This window comes from Nerophis ophidion, linkage group LG01 (genome assembly GCF_033978795.1).
Source record: "Nerophis ophidion isolate RoL-2023_Sa linkage group LG01, RoL_Noph_v1.0, whole genome shotgun sequence".
NCBI classification, from domain to species: domain Eukaryota; kingdom Metazoa; phylum Chordata; class Actinopteri; order Syngnathiformes; family Syngnathidae; genus Nerophis; species Nerophis ophidion.
The window spans coordinates 89322357-89347356 of record NC_084611.1 but is presented as its reverse complement, the minus strand read 5'-3'; the positions used below and the strand labels follow the sequence as shown (position 1 = coordinate 89347356).

The 25000-nt window shown below is 42.2% G+C and overlaps 1 protein-coding gene across 1 annotated transcript in view; it reads left to right on the top strand.

Moving 5' to 3' along the window:
* Window positions 1–23372, top strand: part of LOC133561595 (slit homolog 1 protein-like) — a 96817-nt gene extending 73445 nt beyond the window's left edge. The window contains exons 26-37 of the mRNA XM_061914989.1: window positions 1670–1833; window positions 1895–2019; window positions 2096–2190; window positions 7706–7845; window positions 7914–8007; window positions 8119–8256; window positions 10415–10643; window positions 15654–15784; window positions 18353–18507; window positions 18598–18818; window positions 20178–20282; window positions 21614–23372. Of these exons, the coding sequence (XP_061770973.1) occupies window positions 1670–1833; window positions 1895–2019; window positions 2096–2190; window positions 7706–7845; window positions 7914–8007; window positions 8119–8256; window positions 10415–10643; window positions 15654–15784; window positions 18353–18507; window positions 18598–18818; window positions 20178–20282; window positions 21614–21877 (1861 nt within the window). The 3' untranslated portion in view covers window positions 21878–23372. The remainder of the gene's footprint in view (window positions 1–1669; window positions 1834–1894; window positions 2020–2095; window positions 2191–7705; window positions 7846–7913; window positions 8008–8118; window positions 8257–10414; window positions 10644–15653; window positions 15785–18352; window positions 18508–18597; window positions 18819–20177; window positions 20283–21613) is intronic.
* Window positions 23373–25000: the final 1628 nt, after the last annotated feature.

Sequence of the window (25000 nt, the reverse complement as noted above, 5' to 3'; positions counted from 1 at the left end):
CAGAAGGGGTTTATCTACGTACAAGATCTGACGGCCGACTTTTCAACCTAGCCCGTCTTAAAGCAAGGACCAAAGTCCGTGAGACAACCATCCGGGACCTGCTCTTTGCGGATGATGCCGCCGTCATTTCGCACACTGAACCAGAACTCCAGTGCCTTATGGACAGATTCTCCCAGGCCTGCAAAGACTTTGGGCTTTCCATCAGCCTAAACAAGACCAATGTGCTGAGTCAGGAAGTGGACACTCCACCAGCCATCACAATTGATAAGCACCAACTCAAAATAGTACACCAATTTACTTACCTGGGATCCACCATCAGTGACAATCTGTCCCTTGATAGTGAGATCAACAAACGTATCGGCAAAGCTGCCACAACCCTAGGGCGCCTCACAACACGCGTCTGGGAGAACCGGAAGCTGACAACTCCTACCAAGATGGCAGTGTACAACGCCTGCATTGTCAGCACTCTTCTCTACGGCAGCGAAACATGGACAACATACTCCAAACAGGAGCGCAAACTGAACACCTTCCACATGCGCTGCCTTCGCCGCATCCTCGGCATCCATTGGAGTGACAAGGTGACGAATGCCCAAGTCCTCCAACGCGCTGGTCTTCCTACCATGTTCACGCTGCTCAGACAACGCAGGCTGCGTTGGCTCGGCCACGTGTGCCGTATGGAGGATGGACGTATCCCAAAGGACATCCTGTATGGCGAACTTGCCTCTGGCAAGAGATCTGTTGGCCGGCCGAAACTGCGCTTCAAAGATATCTGCAAGCGGGACATGAAAGCCCTGGACATAAACACTGAACATTGGGAAGAAGTAGCGGCTGGCCGCAGCAAATGGCGCAGTGTCCTTCACAAACAGCTGAAGACTGGCGAGGAAAAGATCCATGCCACAGCCAATGAAAAAAGAACCAAGCGGAAGACAAGCACTCCTGCAGTTGCGCCTTCCAGCTACATCTGCAGTAAATGCGGCCGTGTTTGCCTCTCCCACATCGGACTCATCAGCCACAGCAGGCGTTGTCGCTGAGTTTAAACTTGACCTCTGGACTGGCGCAGTATCCATAGTCGTTACGACTGACGGAGGCCTTTGATATATTTGTGTGTGTATATATATATATATATATTTATTTATATATATGTATTTATATATGTGTATATATATATATATATATATATATATATATATCTATATAATTTCTGTTTTGCATTCTATACAACTGATTCGCCGATTATAAGTTTGAATCTTTTATAATATTTAATAATATTTATTTTAAGGACTTTTTTGTCGAAGAAAACTTTTTATATATATATATATATTTGTATATATGGCAAAAACACAAAATATGTCATCTCTTCCCCCAACAAATGTTCAAAATGTAATATTTGCAGTGAAGTAATTGGATCCTTAAAATAAGTCAATCATTCCTAACAACATTGATTTTGATTCATTATTATATTTAAAACAGCTTTGTGTTATTAGTGAACATTGCAACTTTTTAATACACTTTTTGACCATTTTTTTTTTTAGAATGAGTTAAAAATGACGTAGGGGCCACAAACGCCCCTTAGGCCGCACTATGAACACGCTCTAATGCCTCCTTTCCGCCACTTCCTGTCCGCCTCCGACGACATCATCATCATCATCATCATCGTCTTCATCATCAGGGCCATCGGCGCCAACCCCCTGTACTGCGACTGCCGCCTCCTCTGGCTGTCAGACTGGGTGAAGAGCGGCTACAAGGAGCCCGGCATCGCACGCTGCGCCGCCCCGCCCGCCATGGAGGGCAAGCTGCTCCTCACCACGCCCCCGGACCACTTCCTGTGCGCGGGTGTGTGCGCCCCCTGCAGGAGGGCTGGACAGCGTGGACTAACCTGTGTGTGCGCCTGCAGGTCCCGTGGAGGACCGGGTCCAGGCCAAGTGCAGCCCGTGTGTGTCCTCGCCCTGCCAGAACCTGGGACTGTGCCAGGAGGGCCACATGCAGACCTACACCTGCACCTGCCAGGCCGGCTTCACGGTGGGTCTTCTTCCTCCTCGCCGCCGCACCGATAGTCTGATCCGGGGTCAACGTTGGCACTGTGTGGCGTGTGCAGGGCCGATACTGTGAGGCCCCGCTGGACGCCTGCGTCAGTGACCCCTGCACCAACGCAGGAAGTTGTCTCGCTGACGAGCAGACCGGCGGATTCAGGTACTTGCTGATCCACCTGCTGGCCAACGGCAGGACACGATACGGCACTAATATCGTCGATATCAACCTGATACCGCCTTCACACGTGTCTTATTCACTTCTGACACCATACTGATGTTGGCGCCTGGAGTATTGGTCGATACCGATTGTGAACTGATACAGTATCGCACACAACTAAACACGATGCAGGACTGCTTGTATCGCACATGATATCGCACACAAGTAAATGCGTTTATCTCACATGATATCACACGCAAGGAAACACGGTGCAAGACTGCTTGTATCACACATGATATCATCCGCAAGTAAACACACTGCAGGACTGTTCGTATTGCACATGATGTCACACACAAGTAAATGCTTTTATCGCACATGATATCACACACAAGTAAATGCTTGTATCGCACATGATATCACACGCAAGGAAACACGGTGCAGGACTGCTTGTATCACACATGATATCATCCGCAAGTAAACACGATGCAGAACTGCCTGTATCGCACATGATATCGCACACGAGTAAATGCTTGTATCGCACATGAAATCGCACACAAGTAAATGCTTTTATCGCACATGATATCACACACAAGTAAACACGGTGCAGGACTGCTTGTATCGCACATGTTATCATCCGCAAGTAAACACACTGCAGGACTGTTCGTATTGCACATGATATCGCACACAAGTAGATGCTTTTATCGCACATGATATCACACACAAGTAAATGCTTTTATCGCACATGATATCACACACAAGAAAATGCGTTTATCACACATGATATCACACACAAGTAAACACGGTGCAGGACTGCTTTTATCGCACATGATATCATCCGCAAGTAAACACACTGCAGGACTGTTCGTATTGCACATGATATCACACACAAGTAAATGCGTTTATCACACATGATATCGCACACAAGTAAATGCTTTGATCGGACATGATATCACACACAAGTAAACACGGTGCCGGACTGCATGTATCACACGATATCATCCGCAAGTAAACACACTGCAGGACTGTTCGTATTGCACATGATATCACACTCAAGTAAATGCTTTTATCGCACATGATATCACACATAAGGAAACACGGTGCAGGACTGTTCGTATTGCACATGATATCGCACACAAGTAAATGCGTTTATCGCACATGATATCACACGCAAGGAAACACGGTGCAGGACTGCTTGTATCGCACATGATATCACACTCAAGTAAATGCTTGTATCACACATGATATCACACATAAGGAAACACGGTGCAGGACTGTTCGTATTGCACATGATATCGCACACAAGTAAATGCGTTTATCGCACATGATATCACACGCAAGGAAACACGGTGCAGGACTGCTTGTATCGCACATGATATCGCACACAAATAAATGCTTTTATCGCACATGATATCACACACAAGGAAACACGGTGCAGGACTGCTTGTATCACACATGATATCATCCGCAAGTAAACACACTCCAGGACTGTTCGTATTGCACATGATATCGCACACAAGTAAATGCGTTTATCGCACATGATATCACACGCAAGGAAACACGGTGCAGGACTGTTTGTATCGCACATGATATCGCACACAAGTAAATGTGTTTATCGCACATGATATATCACACAAGGAAACACGGTGCAGGACTGCTTGTATCACACATGATATCACACGCAAGGAAACACGGTGCAGGACTGCTTGTATCACACATGATGTCATCCGCAAGTAAACACACTGCAGGACTGCTGGTATCACACATCATCCGCAAGTAAACACACTCCAGGACTGTTCGTATTGCACATGATATCGCACACAAGTAAATGCGTTTATCACACATGATATCACACGCAAGGAAACACGGTGCAGAACTGCTTGTATCACACATGATATCGCACACAAGTAAATGCTTTTATCGCACATGATATCACACGCAAGGAAACACGGTGCAGGACTGCTTGTATCACACATGATGTCATCCGCAAGTAAACACACTGCAGGACTGCTGGTATCACACATCATCCGCAAGTAAACACACTCCAGGACTGTTCGTATTGCACATGATATCGCACACAAGTAAATGCGTTTATCACACATGATATCACACGCAAGGAAACACGGTGCAGAACTGCTTGTATCACACATGATATCGCACACAAGTAAATGCTTTTATCGCACATGATATCACACGCAAGGAAACACGGTGCAGGACTGCTTGTATCACACATGATATCATCCGCAAGTAAACACACTGCAGGACTGTTCGTATTGCACATGATTTCCCACTCAAGAAAATACTTTTATCGCACATGATATCACACGCAAGGAAACACGGTGCAGGACTGCTTGTATCACACATGATATCATCCGCAAGTAAACACACTACAGGACTGTTTGTATTGCACATGATATCACACACAAGTAAATGCTTTTATCGCACATGATATCACATGCAAGGAAATACGGTGCAGGACTGCTTGTATTGCACATGCTATCGCACACAAGTAAATGCGTTTATCGCACCTGATATCACATGCAAGGAAACACGGTGCAGGACTGCTTGTATCACACATGATATCATCCACAAGTAAACACACTGCAGGACTGTTCGTATTGCACATGATATCACACACAGGTAAATGCTTTTATCGCACCTGATATCACATGCAAGGAAATACAGTGCAGAACTGCTTGTATCACACATGATATCATCCGCAAGTAAACACACTGCAGGACTGATCGTATCACACATGATATCGCCCACAAGTAAATGCGTTTATCGCACATGATATCACATGCAAGGAAATACGGTGCAGGACTGCTTGTATCGCACATGCTATCGCACACAAGTAAATGCGTTTATCGCACATGATATCACACGCAAGGAAACACGGTGCAGGACTGCTTGTATCACACATGATATCATCCGCAAGTGTAAACACTGCAGGACTGTTCGTATTGCACATGATATCACACACAAGTAAATGCTTGTATCGCACATGATATCACACACAAGTAAACACGGTGCAGGACTGTTCGTATTGCACATGATATCACACACAAGTAAATGCTTGTATCGCACATGATATCACACACAAGTAAACACGGTGCAGGACTGTTCGTATTACACATGATATCACACTCAAGTAAATGCTTTTATCGCACTTGATAACACACACAAGTAAACACAGTGCAGGACTGCTTGTATCACACATGATATCATCCGCAAGTAAACACGATGCAGAACTGCTTGTATCGCACATGATATCGCACACAAGTAAATGCGTTTATCGCACATGATATCACACGCAAGGAAACATGGTGCAGAACTGCTTGGATCGCACATGATATCGCACACAAGTAAATGCGTTTATCGCACATGATATCACACGCAAGGAAACATGGTGCAGAACTGCTTGTATCGCACATGATATCGCACACAAGTAAATGCGTTTATCGCACATGATATCATCCACAAGTAAACACACTGCAGGACTGTTCGTATTGCACATGATATCACACTCAAGTAAATGCTTTTATCGCACATGATATCACACACAAGTAAACACAGTGCAGGACTGCTTGTATCACACATGATATCATCCGCAAGTAAACACAATGCAGAACTGCTTGTATCGCACATGATATCGCACACAAGTAAATGCGTTTATCGCACATGATATCACACACAAGGAAACACGGTGGAGGACTGCTTGTATCACACGTGATATCATCCGCAAGTAAACACGATTTAGAACTGCTTGTATCGCACATGATATCACACACAAGTAAATGCGTTTATCGCACATGATATCGCACGCAAGGAAACATGGTGGAGGACTGCTTGTATCACACATGATATCATCCGCAAGTAAACACGATGCAGAACTGCTTGTATCGCACATGATATCACACACAAGTAAATGCGTTTATCGCACATGATATCGCACGCAAGGAAACACGGTGGAGGACTGCTTGTATCACACATGATATCATCCGCAAGTAAACACAATGCAGAACTGCTTGTATCGCACATGATATCGCACACAAGTAAATGCGTTTATCGCACATGATATCACACACAAGGAAACACGGTGGAGGACTGCTTGTATCACACGTGATATCATCCGCAAGTAAACACGATTTAGAACTGCTTGTATCGCACATGATATCACACACAAGTAAATGCGTTTATCGCACATGATATCGCACGCAAGGAAACATGGTGGAGGACTGCTTGTATCACACATGATATCATCCGCAAGTAAACACGATGCAGAACTGCTTGTATCGCACATGATATCACACACAAGTAAATGCGTTTATCGCACATGATATCGCACGCAAGGAAACACGGTGGAGGACTGCTTGTATCACACATGATATCATCCGCAAGTAAACACACTGCAGGACTGTTCGTATTGCACATGATATCGCACACAAGTAAATGCTTGTATCGCACATGATATCACACCCAAGTCGAACACTGCAGAGCTGCTTGTATCGCACATGATATCATGTTATTTGGTTGTGTTCACGCTGTGTTGTTACTTAATTGTGTTCACATTGTGTTGTTACTTGGTTGTGTTCACGTTGTGTTGTGTTGTTACTTGGTTGTGTTCACGTTGTGTTGTTACTTGGTTGTGTTCACGTTGTGTTGTTACTTGGTTGTGTTCACGTTGTGTTGTTACTTGGTTGTGTTCACGCTGTGTAGTTACTTAATTGTGTTCTCATTGTGTTGTTACTTGGTTGTGTTCACTTTGTGTTGTTACCTGGTTGTGTTTATGTTGTTGTTACTTGGTTGTGTTCAAGTTGTGTTGTTACTTGGTTGTGTTCACGTTGTCTTGGTTGTGTCCATGTTGTGTTCACTTTGTGTTGTTACTTGGTTGTGTTCACATTGTGTTGTTATTTGGTTGTGTTCACATTGTGTTGTTATTTGGTTGTGTTCACATTGTGTTGTTACTAGGTTGTGTTTATGTTGTGATGTTACTTTGTTGTGTTCACTTTGTGTTGTTACGTGGTTGTGTTTATGTTGTGTTGTTACTTGGTTGTGTTCACGTTGTCTTGTGTTGATACTTGGTTGTGTTCACGTTGTCTTGTGTTGTTACTTGGTTGTGTCCATGTAGTATTGTTACGTGGTGTGTTCACTTTGTGTTGTTACGCGGTTGTGTTTATATTGTGTTGTTACTTGTTTGTGTTCACTTTGTGTTGTTACTTGGTTGTGTTCACATTGTGTTGTTACTAGGTTGTGTTTATGTTGTGATGTTACTTTGTTGTGTTCACTTTGTGTTGTTATTTGGTTGTGTTCACATTGTGTTGTTACGTGGTTGTGTTCATGTTGTGTTGTGTTCACGTTGTGTTGTTACTTGGTTGTGTTCATGTTGTGTAGTTCCCCACGAGGTGTGGCGTCAAAGCGCTAACCGCTCCACAGTTTTGACAGAGCCGCCAGCACGTGCTAAGCGCTAATGAGGCTAATGAGCTAGCGTGCGATGGCGCCTGGTTAACTCTCCCTGCAGCTGTGCGTGCGCGCCGGGCTTCCACGGCACCTTCTGCGAGGTCAACGTGGACGACTGCCAGGACCACGGCTGCGAGAGCGGCGCCACCTGCGTGGACGGAGTGGGCAACTACACCTGCCTGTGCCCCCCCGGCCGCGCAGGTACCTGGTGACCCCCCCCCCCCGTTTCTCTCAGCCAATGGGGATGAACGAGCTCTGTGATTGGCCAGGTCTGTTCTGCGAGGAGGACGAAGACCTGTGCACGCCTGCCAGGAACCCCTGCCGGCATCAGTCCACCTGCGTCGCCACCCCTACTGGACCCAGGTCACACACACCCGCATTCATCTGTTCCAGGGACCAACGGTGTCCATGGTGTAAAAAAACGATACTAATTTGTGTGTTCATGTGTGTGTGTGTGTGTGTCGTGTGTGTCAGGTGTGTGTGCGTCCCAGGCTGGGTGGGGCCGGACTGCGGTATCGACTACGACGAGTGTGTGGACCACCGCTGTCAAAACGGCGCGCAGTGTGAGGACCGGCTGGACGGATACGTGTGTGTGTGTCCTCGGGGATACAGGTGAGGACCGACTCACCAAATTTGTGTGTGTGTGTGTGTGTGTCCTGGTGGATACAGTTGAGGACTGGCTGGACAGATTTGTGTGTGTGTGTCCTCAGCGGTAAAAGTGAAGACTGGATGGACGGATTTGTGTGTGAGTGTGTGTGTCTCCTATGCGGGAAAAGTGAGGACCTGCTGGACGGATTTGTATGTGTGTGTCATCGGGGATGCAGGTGAGGACCGACTGTATGGATTAGTGTGTGTGTGTGTCCTAAGCGGTACAAGTGAGGAACCGGCTGGACTGATTTGTGTGTTTGTGTCCTGGTGGATACAGGTGAGGACCGACTGGATGAATTTGTGTGTGTGTGTCCTCAGCGGTAAAAGTGAGGACCGGCTGGACGGATTTGTGTGTGTGTGTCCTCGGCGGTACAAGTGAGGACCGGCTGGACGGATTTGAGTGTGAGTGTGTGTGTATCCTAAGCGGTAAAAGTGAGGACCTGCTGGACGGATTTGCGTCTGTGTGTGTCCTCGGGGATGCAGGTGAGGACCGACTGGACGGATTTGTGTGTGAGTGTGTGTGTATCCTAAGCGGTAAAAGTGAGGACCTGCTGGACGGATTTGTGTGTGTGTGTCCTTGGGGATACAGGTGAGGACCGACTGGACGGATTTGTGTGTGAGTGTGTGTGTATCCTAAGCGGTAAAAGTGAGGACCTGCTGGACGGATTTGTGTCTGTGTGTGTCCTCGGGGATGCAGGTGAGGACCGACTGGACGGATTAGTGTGTGTGTGTGTCCTCGGGGATGCAGGTGAGGACCGACTGGACGGATTAGTGTGTGTGTGTGTGTGTGTGTGTGTGTGTGTGTGTATATCCTAAGCGGTAAAAGTGAGGACCGGCTGGACGGATTTGTGTGTGTGTCCTAGGGGATGCAGGTGAGGACCGACTGGACGGATTCGTGTGTGTGTCTTGAGCGGTACAGGTGAGGACTAGCTGGGCGGATCTGTGTGTGTGTGTGTGTGTGTGTGTGTGTGTGTGTGTGTGTGTGTGTGTGTGTCCTCTGGGATACAGATAAAGACCGGCTGGACGGATTTGTGTGTGTGTGTCCTATGCGGTACAAGTGAGCACCGGCTGGACAGATTTGTGTGTGTGTGTGTGTGTGTGTGTGTGTGTGCGTGTGTGTGTGTGTGTGTGTCCTAAGCGGTACAGGTGATACTTTGACCGGTCCAAAGTATCGCTACTTTTGACTGCACAAAAGGTCAATTGTGTGCAAGTGCTAACTGCAGCTAGTGTAGCAGCATGGTCTATTGTGTGCTAATGCTAAACAAGTAAAAAAAAAAAAAGTACCAAATTTGGTACCCATCCCTAAGTATTGATGTGTATTCTTTGTGTTGGTATTGTCATGATCCACTGCTCTGATCATGACATATTCTGGTTTCGGTTCTGTTTTTGTATCTCGTCTTGTTATTTGACTTCCTTAGTTCCTGGTGGCACTTCGTTTTGTTTCGTTGCCATGGTTGCGCATTAGTTTCACCTGCCTTGTGTTCTGTACGCGCACCTGCCTCCTAATTTAAGCGAGCCTGCTTTGTTCAAACGTCCTCGCAGTCTAAACAGTTTGCTCTCAATGCTTGTGGTAAATACCTTTTTGTACTCGTTAGCTTCCACGCTATTCCCTGTTTGTTTCCCTAGCTTCCGTGCTAGCGTCCTTAGTTCCTTCCAGCTCACATGCTAGTTCTGTTGGTTTTGTTTGTAGCGCCTTGTGCAAGTGTTTTTGTTCCTAGTCTGTTTTTATAGTCGAAATAAATCATCATTCTTACCTTCACGCTGTGTCATTCCGCCTGCATCCACGATAGAGAACGCAACCGCATCACCACAATGCCAGCTAAGCGTCACAGGTATCAACTTGGTATCAAAGCATCGCTACTTTTTAGGACCCAATTTGTCACATTTTGAGGCAAGTGTTTAAGAGTGGGCGTGTGCATAGGGAGTCAAAACCAGCCGAGGTTAGGAATAATCTGTGTCCGTTGGACGGATTAGCGGCGTGATACTGAGGATTTGTGATACTGGCCAGATGTGATACTGACCTGATGGGCCCGGTGTTATCACTGAAGCGCTTCGACATTGTTCCACTTTTTGAGCATTTGTTTCCATTATGCTAATTTCATTCGTCATGTTTCTTCCTTAGCGGCGACGCCTGCGAGATAGCCCCGCCTCCTCCGTCACCTTGCCAGCAGGCCCGCTGCCAGAACGGCGCCCCCTGCCAGGAGAGGGCGGGCGCGGCGGTCTGCCAGTGTCTGCCGGGCTTCGAGGGCACCAGCTGCGAGAAGCTGGTGGGCGTCAACTTCGTCAAGCCGGACTCGTACGTCCAACTGCAGGACGTGAAGAACTGGCCCCACGCCAACATCACGCTGCAGGTGAGCACGCCGCGGACGCTGGATGAGGGACTCCCAGAACGACGCTCGCGTTCCAAAAAAATGAGTTCAAAATGTTAGCATGTTAATGTTAATATGCTAACTTAATAACTTATAAAGTTAAGCAAAATTGGATGAAAAAGTTAGCATGCTAATATTAGCATTACAGAATGTTGCCGTTAGCATGGTAACAGTTAGGATGTGTCAAGTACCAAGTCGTAAGACTCTAAGGAGTTCGGCTGCAAAATTGGATGAAAAAGTTAGCATGCTAATGTAAGCATTTTAGAATGCTGCCGTTAGCATGGTAACAGTTAGCCTTTGTCAAGTACTAAGTCGTATGTCTCTAAGGGGTTTGGCTAAAATATTAGCTGAATAAAGTTAGCATGTTAATGTAAGCATTTTAAAATGCTGGCGTTAGCATGGTAACAGTTAGCATGTGTCGAGTACCAACTTGTAAGACTCTAGGGGGTTCGGCTGCAAAATTGGCTGAAAAAGTTAGCATGTCAATGTTAACATTTTGAAATACTGGTAACATTTAGCATGTGTCGAGTACCAAATTGTAAGACATGGGGTTTGGCTACAAAATTAGCTGGAAAAGTTAGCATGTTAATGGTAGCATTCTAGAATGCTGGTGTTAGCTTGGCAACAGCTAGCATGTGTCATGTACCAAGTTGGAAGACTCTAAAGGGTTTGGCTACAAAATTAGCTGAAAAAGTTAGCATGTTAATGTTAGCATTATAGAATGCTGCCATTAGCATGGTAACAGTTAGCCTGTGTCAAGTACTAAGTCGTATGTCTCTAAGGGGTTTGGCTACAAAATTAGCTGAATAAAGTTAGCATGTTAATGTAAGCATTTTAAAATGCTGGCGTTAGCATGGTAACAGTTAGCATGTGTCGAGTACCAACTTGTAAGACTCTAAGGGGTTCGGCTGCAAAATTGGCTGAAAAAGTTAGCATGTCATTGTTAACATTTTAAAATACTAGAAACATTTAGCATGTGTCGAGTACCAAATTGTAAGACATAGGGTTTGGCTACAAAATTGGATGAAAAAGTTAGCATGCTAACATTAGCATTCTAGAATGCTGGTGTTAGCTTGGCAACAGTTAGCATGTGTCATGTACCATGTTGGAAGACTCTAAAGGGTTTGGCTATAAAATTAGCTGAAAAAGTTAGCATGTTAATGTTAGCATTATAGAATGCTGCCGTTAGCATGGTAACAGCTAGCCTGTGTCAAGTACTAAGTCTTATATCTCGAAGGGGTTTGGTTACAAAGTTAGCATGTTAATGTTAGCATTTTAAAATGCTGGCGTTAGCATGGTAACAGTTAGCATGTGTCGAGAACCAACTTGTAAGACTCTAAGGGGTTCGGCTGCAAAATTGGCTGAAAAAGTTAGCATGTCAATGTTAACATTTTAAAATACTGGAAACATTTAGCATGTGTCGAGTACCAAATTGTAAGACATGGGGTTTGGCTACAAAATTAGCTGGAAAAGTTAGCATGTTAATGGTAGCATTCTAGAAAGCTGGTGTTAGCTTGGCAACAGTTAGCATGTGTCACGTACCAAGTTGTAAGACTCTAAGGGGTTCAGCTGCAAAATTGGATGAAAAAGTTAGCATGCTAATGTTAGCATTCTAGAATGCTGGTGTTAGCTTGGCAACAGTTAGCATGTGTCATGTACCAAGTTGGAAGACTCTAAAGGATTTGGCTACAAAATTAGCTGAAAAAGTTATCATGTTAATGTTAGCATTATAGAATGCTGCCGTTAGCATGGTAACAGCTAGCCTGTGTCAAGTACTAAGTCTTATATCTCGAAGGGGTTTGGTTACAAAGTTAGCATGTTAATGTTAGCATTTTAAAATGCTGGCGTTAGCATGGTAACAGTTAGCATGTGTCGAGTACCAACTTGTAAGACTCTAAGGGGTTCGGCTGCAAAATTGGCTGAAAAAGTTAGCATGTTAATGGTAACATTTTAAAATGCTGGTGTTAGCATGGTAACATTTAGCATGTGTCGAGTACCAATTTGTAAGACATGGGGTTTGGCTACAAAATTAGCTGAAAAAGTTAGCATGTTAATGTTAACATTCTAGAATGCTGGTGTTAGCTTGGCAACAGTTAGCATGTGTCACGTACCAAATTGTAAGATTCTAAGGGGTTCGGCTACAGAATTGGATGAAAAAGTTAGCATATTAATTTTAGCATTGGAGGATGCTGGGGTTAGCATGGTAACAGTTAGCATGTGTCAAGTACCAAGTCATATGACTCTAAGGGGTTCAGCTACAAAATTGGATGAAAAAGTTAGCATGCTAATCTTAGAATTGTAGAATGCTGGTGTTAGCATGGTAACAGTTAGCATGTGTCATGTACAAAGTTGTAAGACTCCATAGGGTTTGGTTGCAAAATTGGATGAAAAAGTTAGCATGCTAATATTAGCATTTCAGAATGTTGTCGTTAGCATGGTAACAGTTAGGATGTGTCAAGTACCAAGTCGTAAGAATCTAAGGAGTTCGGCTGCAAAATTGGATTAAAAAGTTAGCATGCTAATGTTAGCATTCTAGAATGCTGGTGTTAGCTTGGCAACAGTTAGCAGGTGTCATGTACCAAGTTGGAAGACTCTAAAGGGTTTGGTTCCAAAATTAGCTGAAAAAGTTAGCATGTTAATGTTAGCATTATAGAATGCTGCCGTTAGCATGGTAACAGTTAGCCTGTGTCAACTACTAAGTCGTATGTCTGTAAGGGGTTTGGCTACAAAATTAGCTGAATAAAGTTAGCATGTTAATGTTAGCATTTTAAAATGCTGGCGTTAGCATGGTAACAGTTAGCATGTGTCGAGTACCAACTTGTAAGACTCTAAGAGGTTCGGCTGCAAAATTGGCTGAAAAAGTTAGCATGTTCATGTTAACATTTTAGAATGTTGGTGTTAGCATGGTAACATTTAGCATGTGTCGAGTACCAATTTGTAAGACATGGGGTTTGGCTACAAAATTATCTGAAAAAGTTAGCATGTTAATGTTAGCATTCTAGAATGCCGGTGTTAGCTTGGCAACAGTTAGCATGTGTCAAGTACCAAGTTGTAAGACTCTAAGGGGTTCAGCTACAAAATTGGATGAAAAAGTTAGCATGCTAATGTTAGAATTGTACAATGCTGGTGTTAACATGGTAACAGTTAGCATGTGTCATGTACCAAGTTGTAAGACTCCATAGGGTTTGGTTGCAAAATTGGATGAAAAAGTTAGCATGCTAATATTAACATTTTAGAATGCTGGCAATAGCATGGTAACAGTTAGCATGTGTCAAGTACCAAGTTGTAAGACTCTATGGGGTTCGGCTGCAAAATTGGATGAAAAAGCTAGCATGCTAATATTAGCATTTTAGAATGCTGGCGTTAGCATGGTAACAGTTAGCCTTTGTCAAGTACCAAGTCCTGTGACTCTAATGGGTTAGGCTGCAAAATTGGGTATAAAAATGAGCATGCTAACAGTTTGCATGCTAACATTGATTGCCAAATTTTTGTTTAAATCCTGTGCCTGTTTTTTTTCAAAATATTATTAATAATAATGCATCATTTGTATTATTATGGGTGCTGTTACTACTTTGTCCTGAAAGTGGTGCTAAAGTGCTGTCATTGTTTACAGCCTGGTCCCCACAAGGCCCGACAACACAAAAGTGTGTTTTGTGTTCTGTGCCATTGTTTACAGCCTGGTCCCCACAAGGCCCGACAACACAAAAGTGTGTTTTCTGTTCTGTGCCATTGTTTTACAGCCTGGTCCCCACAAGGCCCGACAACACAAACGTGTGTTTTGTGTCCCGTGCCAAAGTGGCGTCCTTGTTTACAGCCTGGTCCCCACAAGGCCCGACAACACAAAAGTGTGTTTTGTGTTCCTTGCCAAAGTGCCGTCATTGTTTACAGCCTGGTCCCCACAAGGCCCGACAACACAAAAGTGTGTTTTGTGTTCTGTGCCATTGTTTACAGCCTGGTCCCCACAAGGCCCGACAACACAAACGTGTGTTTTGTGTCCCGTGCCAAAGTGGCGTCCTTGTTTACAGCCTGGTCCCCACAAGGCCCGACAACACAAAAGTGTGTTTTGTGTTCCTTGCCAAAGTGCCGTCATTGTTTACAGCCTGGTCCCCACAAGGCCCGACAACACAAAAGTGTGTTTTGTGTTCTGTGACATTGTTTACAGCCTGGTCCCCACAAGCCCCGACAACAGAAAAGTGTGTTTTGTGTTCAGTGCCAAAGTGCCGTCCTTGTTTACAGCCTGGTCCCCACAAGGCCCGACAACACAAAAGTGTGTTTTGTGTTCCTTGCCAAAGTGCCGTCATTGTTTACAGCCTGGTCCCCACAAGGCCCGACAACACAAAAGTGTGTTTTGTGTTCTGTGCCATTGTTTACAGCCTGGTCCCCACAAGGCCCGACAACACAAACGTGTGTTTTGTGTCCCGTGCCAAAGTGGCGTCCTTGTTTACAGCCTGGTCCCCACAAGGCCCGACAACACAAAAGTGTGTTTTGTGTTCCTTGCCAAAGTGCCGTCATTGTTTACAGCCTGGTCCCCACAAGGCCCGACAACACAAAAGTGTGTTTTGTGTTCTGTGACATTGTTTACAGCCTGGTCCCCACAAGCCCCGACAACAGAAAAGTGTGTTTTGTGTTCAGTGCCAAAGTGCCGTCCTTGTTTACAGCCTGGTCCCCACAAGGCCCGACAACACAAAAGTGTGTTTTGTGTTCCTTGCCAAAGTGCCGTCATTGTTTACAGCCTGGTCCCCACAAGGCCCGACAACACAAAAGTGTGTTTTGTGTTCCTTGCCAAAGTGCCGTCCTTGTTTACAGCCTGGTCCCCACAAGGCCCGACAACACAAAAGTGTGTTTTGTGTTCCTTGCCAAAGTGCCGTCATTGTTTACAGCCTGGTCCCCACAAGGCCCGACAACACAAAAGTGTGTTTTCTGTTCTGTGCCATTGTTTACAGCCTGGTCCCCACAAGGCCCGACAACACAAAAGTGTGTTTTGTGTCTCAGGTGTCCACTGCGGAGGACAACGGCGTGTTGCTGTACAACGGGGACAACGAGCCCATTGCCGTGGAGTTGCACCAAGGTCATGTCAGGGTCACCTACGATCCCGGGAACCAGGCCGCCGCCGCCATCTACAGGTGCGAACACCGCCGCGTCTCTACGTCACACATGTCCTCCATCAGCTCGGGTGTTTGGCCGCTCACATCCCTACACTGCGCACGGCCACTAGGGGGCATTGTTTACATGCTTGAGTATCCGGTCAAAATGGACCGCAGCCTAAACAAGAACTCCGTTGTGTGCTAATGCTAACGCAAATGGCATAGCAGCATTGTTTTTTGTGTGGTAGCGCTAACAAAACTAGCATAGTAACATGGCTTATTTGTGCTAATGCCAAGTAGCTAGCATAGTAGTATGGTCTATTGTATGCTATGCCAAGTTGCTAGCATATTAGCATGGTCCATTGTGTGGTAATGCTAACAGAGCTAGCATATTAACATGGTTTATTTTGTGCTAATGCCAAGGTTCTATCATTGTAGCATGGTCCATTGTGTTGCTAATACTAACAGAGTTAGCATGTTAGCATGGTCTATTTTGTGCTAATGCCTTTTATTTACCTTATTTTACCTTTTTATGTACCTTCTTTTAACTTTTCAGTTACCTTTTTTTTACCTTCTGTTTAACTTGTGTATCTTCTTTTACCTTAAAAATCGTCCTTTTACCTTTTAGTTACCTTTTTTAAATAGTATGTACCTTCTTTTACTTTATATTTAACTTGATTTCCCTGTAATTCACCCTCTACAATATTAACCTTTTTTCACCTTTTATTTAACACGTTTACATTATATTTACCTGTATTTACCTTTTATTTACCTTCTTTTACCTTCTATATGCCTTTTTTTACCTACCTTGTTTTACCTTTTATATATCTTCGTTAACTTTTCAGTCACTTTCTATTCACCTTCTTTTACCTTCTGTGTAACTTGTCTGCTGTCTTTTACCTTTTATGTACCTTCTTTTACCTTTAAGTTATCTTCTTTAAATAGAATTTACCTTCTTTTACTTTTTAATTAACTTGATTTCCCTTTAATTTACTCTTTACTGCAATGTTGTCTGTCTATCTGTGTTGGCCCTGCGATGAGGTGGCGACTTGTCCAGGGTGTACCCCGCCTTCCGCCCAATTGTAGCTGAGCTAGGCGCCAGCGCCCCCCGCGACCCCAAAAAAGGGAATAAGCAGTAGAAAATGGATGGATGCAATTATTTACCTTTTTTCGCCATTTATTCAACACATTTACCTTCTTTTTACCTTTTATTTATCTTATTTTACCTTCCTTTACCTGCTTTTACCTTCTGTTTACCTTTTTTGATTTGTACCTTTTATTTACCTCCTTTTGCCTTTTAGTTAACTTATTAAATAGTATTTACCTTCTTTTACATTATATTTAACTTGATTTCCCTTTAATTTACTGTCTATTACATTTACCTTTTGTATAGCATCTTTACCTTCTATTTACCTGCATTTAACCTTTTATTCACCTTCTTCTACCTTCTGTTTACCTTCTTTTACCTTGTTTTTATGAACCTTCTTTTAACCTTTCAGCTACCTTCTTTTACCTTCTGTTCAACTGGTTTACCTTCTTTTACCTTTTATGTTCCCCCTTTTAGTTACCGTTTTTAAATAGTATGTACCATCTTTTACTTTATATTTAACTTGATTTCCCTTTAATTTACCCTCTACTACAATTATTGATCTTTTTTCACCTTTTATTTAACACATTTACCTTCTAATTACCTGCTTTTTACCTTATTTTACCTTGTATGTACCTTCTTTTAACTTTTCAGTTACCTTTTTTTTACCTTCTCTTACCTTTTATGTATCTCCTCTTACCTTTTAGTTACTTGTTTTAAATAGTATTTACCTTCTTTTACTTTATATTTAACTTGATTTCCCTTTAATTTACCCTCTGCTACAATTATTTAGCTTTTTTCACCTTTTATTTACCTTGGTTTTTTTTCTTTTTACCTTCTGTTTACTTTTTTTTTACCTTGTTTTACCGTTCATGTACCTTCTTTTAACTTCTCAGTTACCTTTATTTATCTTCATTTACCTTCTGTTAACTTGTTTACCTTCTTTTACCTTTTATGTACCACCTTTTACCTTTTAGTTACCTTTTTAAATAGCATTTACCTTCTTTTACTTTATATTTAACTTAATTTCCCTTTAATTTACTGTCTATTACATATATTTACCTTTCATATAACATGTATACCTTCTATTTACCTGTTTTTAACCTTATTTACCTTGTGTTTGACTTGTTTACCTTCTTTTACCTTTTGTCTACCTCCTTTTACCTTTTTTAAATAGTATTTACCTTCTTTTACTTTATATTTAACTTGATTTCCCTTTAATTTACCGTCTATTACATTGATCAACCTTTTATTTAACATATTTTACCTTCTTTTACTTTTCATTACCTTTTATTGACCTTTCATTTACCTTTTATCTAAGCAGCAAAAAAACTAAAGTTTTGATTGGCTGGCTGGCGTCGTGTGGGTGGGGCTTCAATGTCAACCTATTTCCTGTGTGCATCCATTTGTTCATATTACTTTGATACTACTATGTTTAATTACCTCATGTGTTCATTGCCCCGCCCACAGTGACATCATGGATGACGTCACATGTTGTTGTTTTTCCTTCCGGCTGACAGCTCGGAGACGGTCAATGACGGCCGCTTCCACACAGTGGAGCTGCTGACCTTCCAGCAAATGGTCAACCTGTCGGTGGACGGCGGCCAGCCCACCACGCTGGACAGTCGGGGGCGGAGCCAGGCGGCCATGGTGGAGGCCCCCCTCTATGTGGGAGGTAAGAGTGGGCGGGGCCTCTTAAACATGAGAGAAAATCCATGTCCAAATATAGATCAACTATCATAAAAATAATGAGTTATTGTCTCAGGTATGCCGGAGGAGGTGATGCCCGCCTCGCTGTCTCTGTCCTCACCCGGCGCCAACGTGTCCAACGTGTCCAGCTTGCACGGATGCATCCGGAACCTGTACATCAACCACGAGCTGCAGGACTTCACGCGCGGGCACATGAAGGCGGGCGTGGTGCCAGGATGCCAGGCCTGCAGGAAGATCTTCTGTCTGCACGGCGTCTGCCAGCCCAACTCAGCGCAGGTGCGACGCATCCACCAATCACAGCAGGCTTGGACTTCCTGTTCAACTTTACTATCATCAATATTACTACAATTATCATTATTATTATTTTATTGTTATTGTTATTATTAATGGTTATATTATAATTATTACAATTATTATTATCATTATTGTTAGTTTTTGTATTATTATTATTGTTATTATTGTTATGATGATGATTATTATTATTGTTGTTATTATTATTATTACTATTAATAATAATATAAATATATATTACAATATTATTATTATTAATAACAATACAACAATAATAATGTTATAACAATATAATATATATTTATGTTAATAACAATCATAATATTATTATTATTAGCAGTAGTAGTAGTATTTTTATTGTTATTATTATTTTAATTATCATTATTGTTATTATTGTTGTTACTATTATTATTATTGTAATTATTATTATTATTATCATTGGTTTTATTATTATTATTCTAATTATTCTTTTTAACAACAATGATAATGATAATAATAATCATAATAATAACAATGACAACAATAACTAACAATAATAATAATTATTATCATAATTTTATCATCAATAATAATGATAATAATAATAGTAATATTTTTATTATTGTTACTATTTTTAATGGTTATATTGTTGTTATTATTATTTTAATTAGTATTAATGTTTGTTTTTGTTATTGATTATTATTATTATGATGTAGTTGTTAATAATAATATTATTATTAGTAGTAGTAGTAGTAGTATAATTTATATTATTATTTTACAAATAATAATAATATTATTATTAACAACAACAACAAACAATAATAATAATAAAAATAACAATAACTAACAACAATAATAATAATAATATGTTTATGTTATTATTATTATTGTTGTTGTTGTTACTACAGGTTTGGAATAATTTCTGTTTACTAATAATGTTATGTTAACACAATAATAATAATTATGACGATGATAATAATGATAATTTAATAATAATAATAATATGAAGAATTATGATGATAATATGTTGATAATGATAACTATCTCAATAATAAATGATGGTGATAATGATGATAATTATCATAGCTTTATGAATAATGTAATGGTGATGATGATGATGATGATGATGACTATATAATCACAATAATGATAATGCCAATGTCAATTATAATAATGATAATAATAATATTTATGAGAATAACATGATACTAAAATTATTACAGCAATGATAATGGTCATATTAGTGATGATGATGATAATGTTGGTAGTAAATATAAAAATCATAATGATGATGATACAAATGAAAATAGTAATAATAATAATAAAGATAACAATCGTAAAAAGGTGTGTGTGTGTGTGTTTTAGGGACCTGAGTGTGTCTGCCAGTCTGGTTGGAGCGGGCCACACTGTGACCAGCCAATCACAGGAGGCCACACTGGGGCAGTGGGCGTGGCCTCCACAGCGGCGGCAGTGGATCCATGTGAAGACAGCAAGTGGGTGTGATGTCATCATCATCTTCATCATCACCATCGTCATCTTCCTCATCGTCAACATAATCATCATGTTCCTCATTGTCATCATCATCGTAATCATCATCATCATCTTCCTCATTGTCATCATCATCATCTTCCTCATCATCACCATAATCCTCTTCCTCATTATCATCTTCCTCATTGTCATCATCATCATCTTCCTCATCATCACCACCATAATCATCATCATCATCATCATCACTGTCATCATCTTCCTCATCACCATAATCATCGTCATCATCATCCTCATCCCATTATCATCTTCCTCATCATCATCTTCTGCATCATCACCATAATCATCATCATCTTCATCCTCATCCCATTATCATCTTCCTCATCATCATCATCATCTTCTGCATCATCACCATAATCATCATCATCATCCCATTATCATCTTCCTCATCATCATCCCATTATCATCTTCCTCATCACCATAATCATCATCCTCATCCCATTATCATCATCTTCTGCATCATCCTCATCATCATCCTCATCCCATTATCATCTTCCTCATCATCATAATCATCTTTCTCATCATCACCACAATCATCGTCATCATCTTCATCCTCATCCCATCATCATCTTCATCACTGTCATCATCTTCATCATAATCATCATTTTCCTCATCATCACCACAATCATCATCTTCATCCTCATCCCATTATCATCTTCATCCCATTATCACCTTCCTTATCATCTTCATCATCATCATCATCTTCCTCATCATCACCACAATCATCGTCATCCTCATCCCATCATCTTCCTCCTCCTCCTCCTCACCACCACCAGGTAACACTTCCTGCCCCAGTCGCAGGTGTGTGTGTATGTGTGTGTGTGTGTGTGTGTGTGTCCACAGGTATGAGGGCGCAGGGTGTGTCAGCAGGTGTGTGTGCGTGTGTGTGTGTTCACAGGTATGAAGGTGCAGGGTGTGAGCAGCAGGTGTGTGTGTGTGTGTGTGTGTGTGTGTGTGTCCACAGGCATGAGGGTGCAGGGTGTGTCAGCAGGTGTGTGTGTGTCCACAGGTGTGAGCAGCAGGTGTGTGTGTGTGTGTCCACAGGTGTGAGCAGCAGGTGAGGTGCGGGGGTGTGCGGTGTGTACACGGACACTGCCAGGAGGAGGTGGGCGGCGGCCAAGGACCTCGCTGCGTGTGCCAGGACGGCTTCACGGGAGACACCTGCGACACAGGTGAGGCCGAAACATCCTGCAGTACCGCTCCTCGCCGCCAGGGGACGTGTGGTGACGTCATGGTGACCCCCTTGTGTGGCAGAGTGGTGGTGCAGAGGGGAGGTGGTGAGGGACTACCACCGCCTGCAGCACAACAACATCCTCTGCCAGACCGCCAAAGCTTTCTCCTGGGTGGAGTGTCAGGGCCGCTGCCAGGGGGGGGCGGGGCCTGGGGCGGGGGCCACGCCCACTTGCTGCGCTCCTTTGAGACTCCGACGCCGACGCATCAACTTCCTGTGTGACGACGGCAGCTCCCTCACGCAGGAAGTGGAGAAACCTGTGGAGTGTGGATGCAAGTTGTGTGTCTAGCACAACAGCACACACACACACAGTTCAAACACACACATATTTACACACAGACAACAACACATTTACTAACATACGCACACGTACACAACTTAATACAAACACACATGTACATTAACACACAGACACACACACTCAAACGTAAAAAACACACAAACATACAAAACTGTTAAAACACACACATGAACACATACGCAGACATTGCCCACACATTTTAAAACACACACAAAGACACGCACACTTTAACACACACACACAAATATACACACACATGTTAAAATGTTAAAACACACACACAAACACACACATTAACAGACAAACACACTCAAATAAATGTTAAATCACACACATTAAAACACACACAAACATTAAAAAACACACATAACAACATGCACAAACTCATTAACACACGCACATGTTACACGTACACAAACATTAAGAATTAAAACACACACAAACATACCAGTACTTTAACACACGCACAAAAACAATTCAAACACACATTAATGCAAACACAATATTAAAACACACACAAACATACACACACGTTAACACATACAAACATACACATGTTAAAACACGTACACCTCACGCACAAAAATGTGAAATCACACACATTAACACATACACACACACACACACACACACATTAATACTCACAAATGCACACATTGAAACACACACGTAAACACACACACACAAACAGTTCAAACACACACGTAAACACACACACACACAAACAGTTCAAACACACACGTAAACACACACACACACACACAAACAGTTCAAACACACATGTAAACACACATATGTTAAAACACACACATGCTAAAATGTTAAAACACACACAGATAAACACACATGCACACAATAACACACACACATATTCATACAAGCAGTTCAAACACACACACACAAACCCACAAACGTTAAAACACACACAGATAAACACACATGCACACAATAACACACACACATATTCATACAAGCAGTTCAAACACACACACACACAAACCCACAAACGTTAAAACACACACAGAAAAACACAGATGCACACAATAACACACACACATATTCATACAAGCAGTTCAAACACACACACACAAATCCACAAACGTTAAAACACACACATGCTAAAATGTTAAAACACACACAGGCAAACACACGCGCACACAGAAATGTTAAATCACACACACACACACACACACATTAATGCTCACAAACGCACACATTGAAACACACAAACAGCTAAAACACACGTACACACACATCAACACACAAAAACAGCTAAAACACACACACACATTAACACACAAAACAGTTAAACACACACACAAAACCATTAAAACACACATAAAGACACACATTAATACACAAAAACAGTTATAACACACACACACAAAACCTTTAAAACACACAAAGACACGCATCAACGCACAAAAACAGTTATAACACACACACAGAAAACTGTTAAAACACAAAGACACACAACACACAAACAGCTAAAATACACATACAGATAAACACACACAAAAATACACACACAACAAACAAAAACAGCTAAAACACACATACACACACAAACATACACACACATTAACACACAAGACAGTTAAAACACACACACAAAACCGTTAAAACACACATAAAGACACACATTAATACACAAAAACAGCTATAGCACACACACACACACACAAAACCTTTAAAACACACAAAGACACGCATCAACGCACAAAAACAGTTATAACACACACACAGAAAACTGTTAAAACACAAAGACACACATCAACACACAAACAGCTAAAATACACATACAGATAAACACACACAAAAATACACACACAAGAAACAAAAACAGCTAAAACACACATACACACACATTAACACACAACACAGTTAAAACACACCCACACAAAACCGTTAAAACACACATAAAGACACACATTAATACACAAAAACAGTTATAACACACACACACACAAAACTTTTAAAACACACAAAGACACGCATCAACGCACAAAAATAGTTATAACACACACAGAAAACTGTTAAAACACAGACACACATCAACACACAAACAGCTAAAATACACATACACACACACAGATAAACACACACAAAAATACACACACAACAAACAAAAACAGCTAAAACACACATACACACACAAACATACACACACATTAACACACAACACAGTTAAAACACACCCACACAAAACCGTTAAAACACAAATAAAGACACACAACACACAAAAACAGTTATAACACACACAAAACTTTTAAAACACACATAAAGACACACAACACACAAAAACAGTTCAAACACACACACACACACACACTAGTCAGCTGCAGAGTGACCAGGTGTACTAGTTAAGAGGTGTGAGTGGACATAAAAGTGTAAAAAGAAGTGTGACAAAGTCAAAGTGATCTCACTTTGAAGACATGTTGTTTCATATGTTGCTGGTGTGTCCCAGTCCTCTTTTGGGTTATCATCACACTCCTTTCAGAAAAAAGCCAAAGAAAAAGCCAAAGGTTTCCCTCAGACGCTTGGTTCCACCTCAGAGGCGGAGCTTTGACTTGTGCGTTCCACCTTGGAGGTTCCGCTGGCTGAACACGAGAAACCCGAGTGATGATGACGACGATGAAGATGATGGTGTGCACCAATCAGACGCCTCCTCCGGCGTGTGGGCGGAGTCATGTTTATATGGACTTTTGGATGCTAACAGCGCTAACGTAGCTTTTTAACAGTGACAATATTTTTCTATGTTGACTCGAGTCCTCACTTCCTTTTTTTTGTCCCAACAATAAAAAAAAAAAAAAGCTTCTTTACTCCCCCCAACCTTTTGATGCTGACCTTTGACCTCTTTGGGGAGTGGGCGGGGCTTGGAGGGGAGTGGGTGGAGTCCGGGGCCAGGGATGTCCTGGCGATGATGGTTGATGGGGGAGGGGGCGGGGCTTGGATGAAATAGTGATTCAGGCCCACGACCATAAAAGATGGCGCACACACACCCCTCCCCCCCCTGACTTTAAAGAGGATAAAATGAGCCCCTCAGCATCTTCAGAGAATATTCCGCACACAAAGGACGACACAAAAAATGTCATTTTGCCGCAGCTTTAA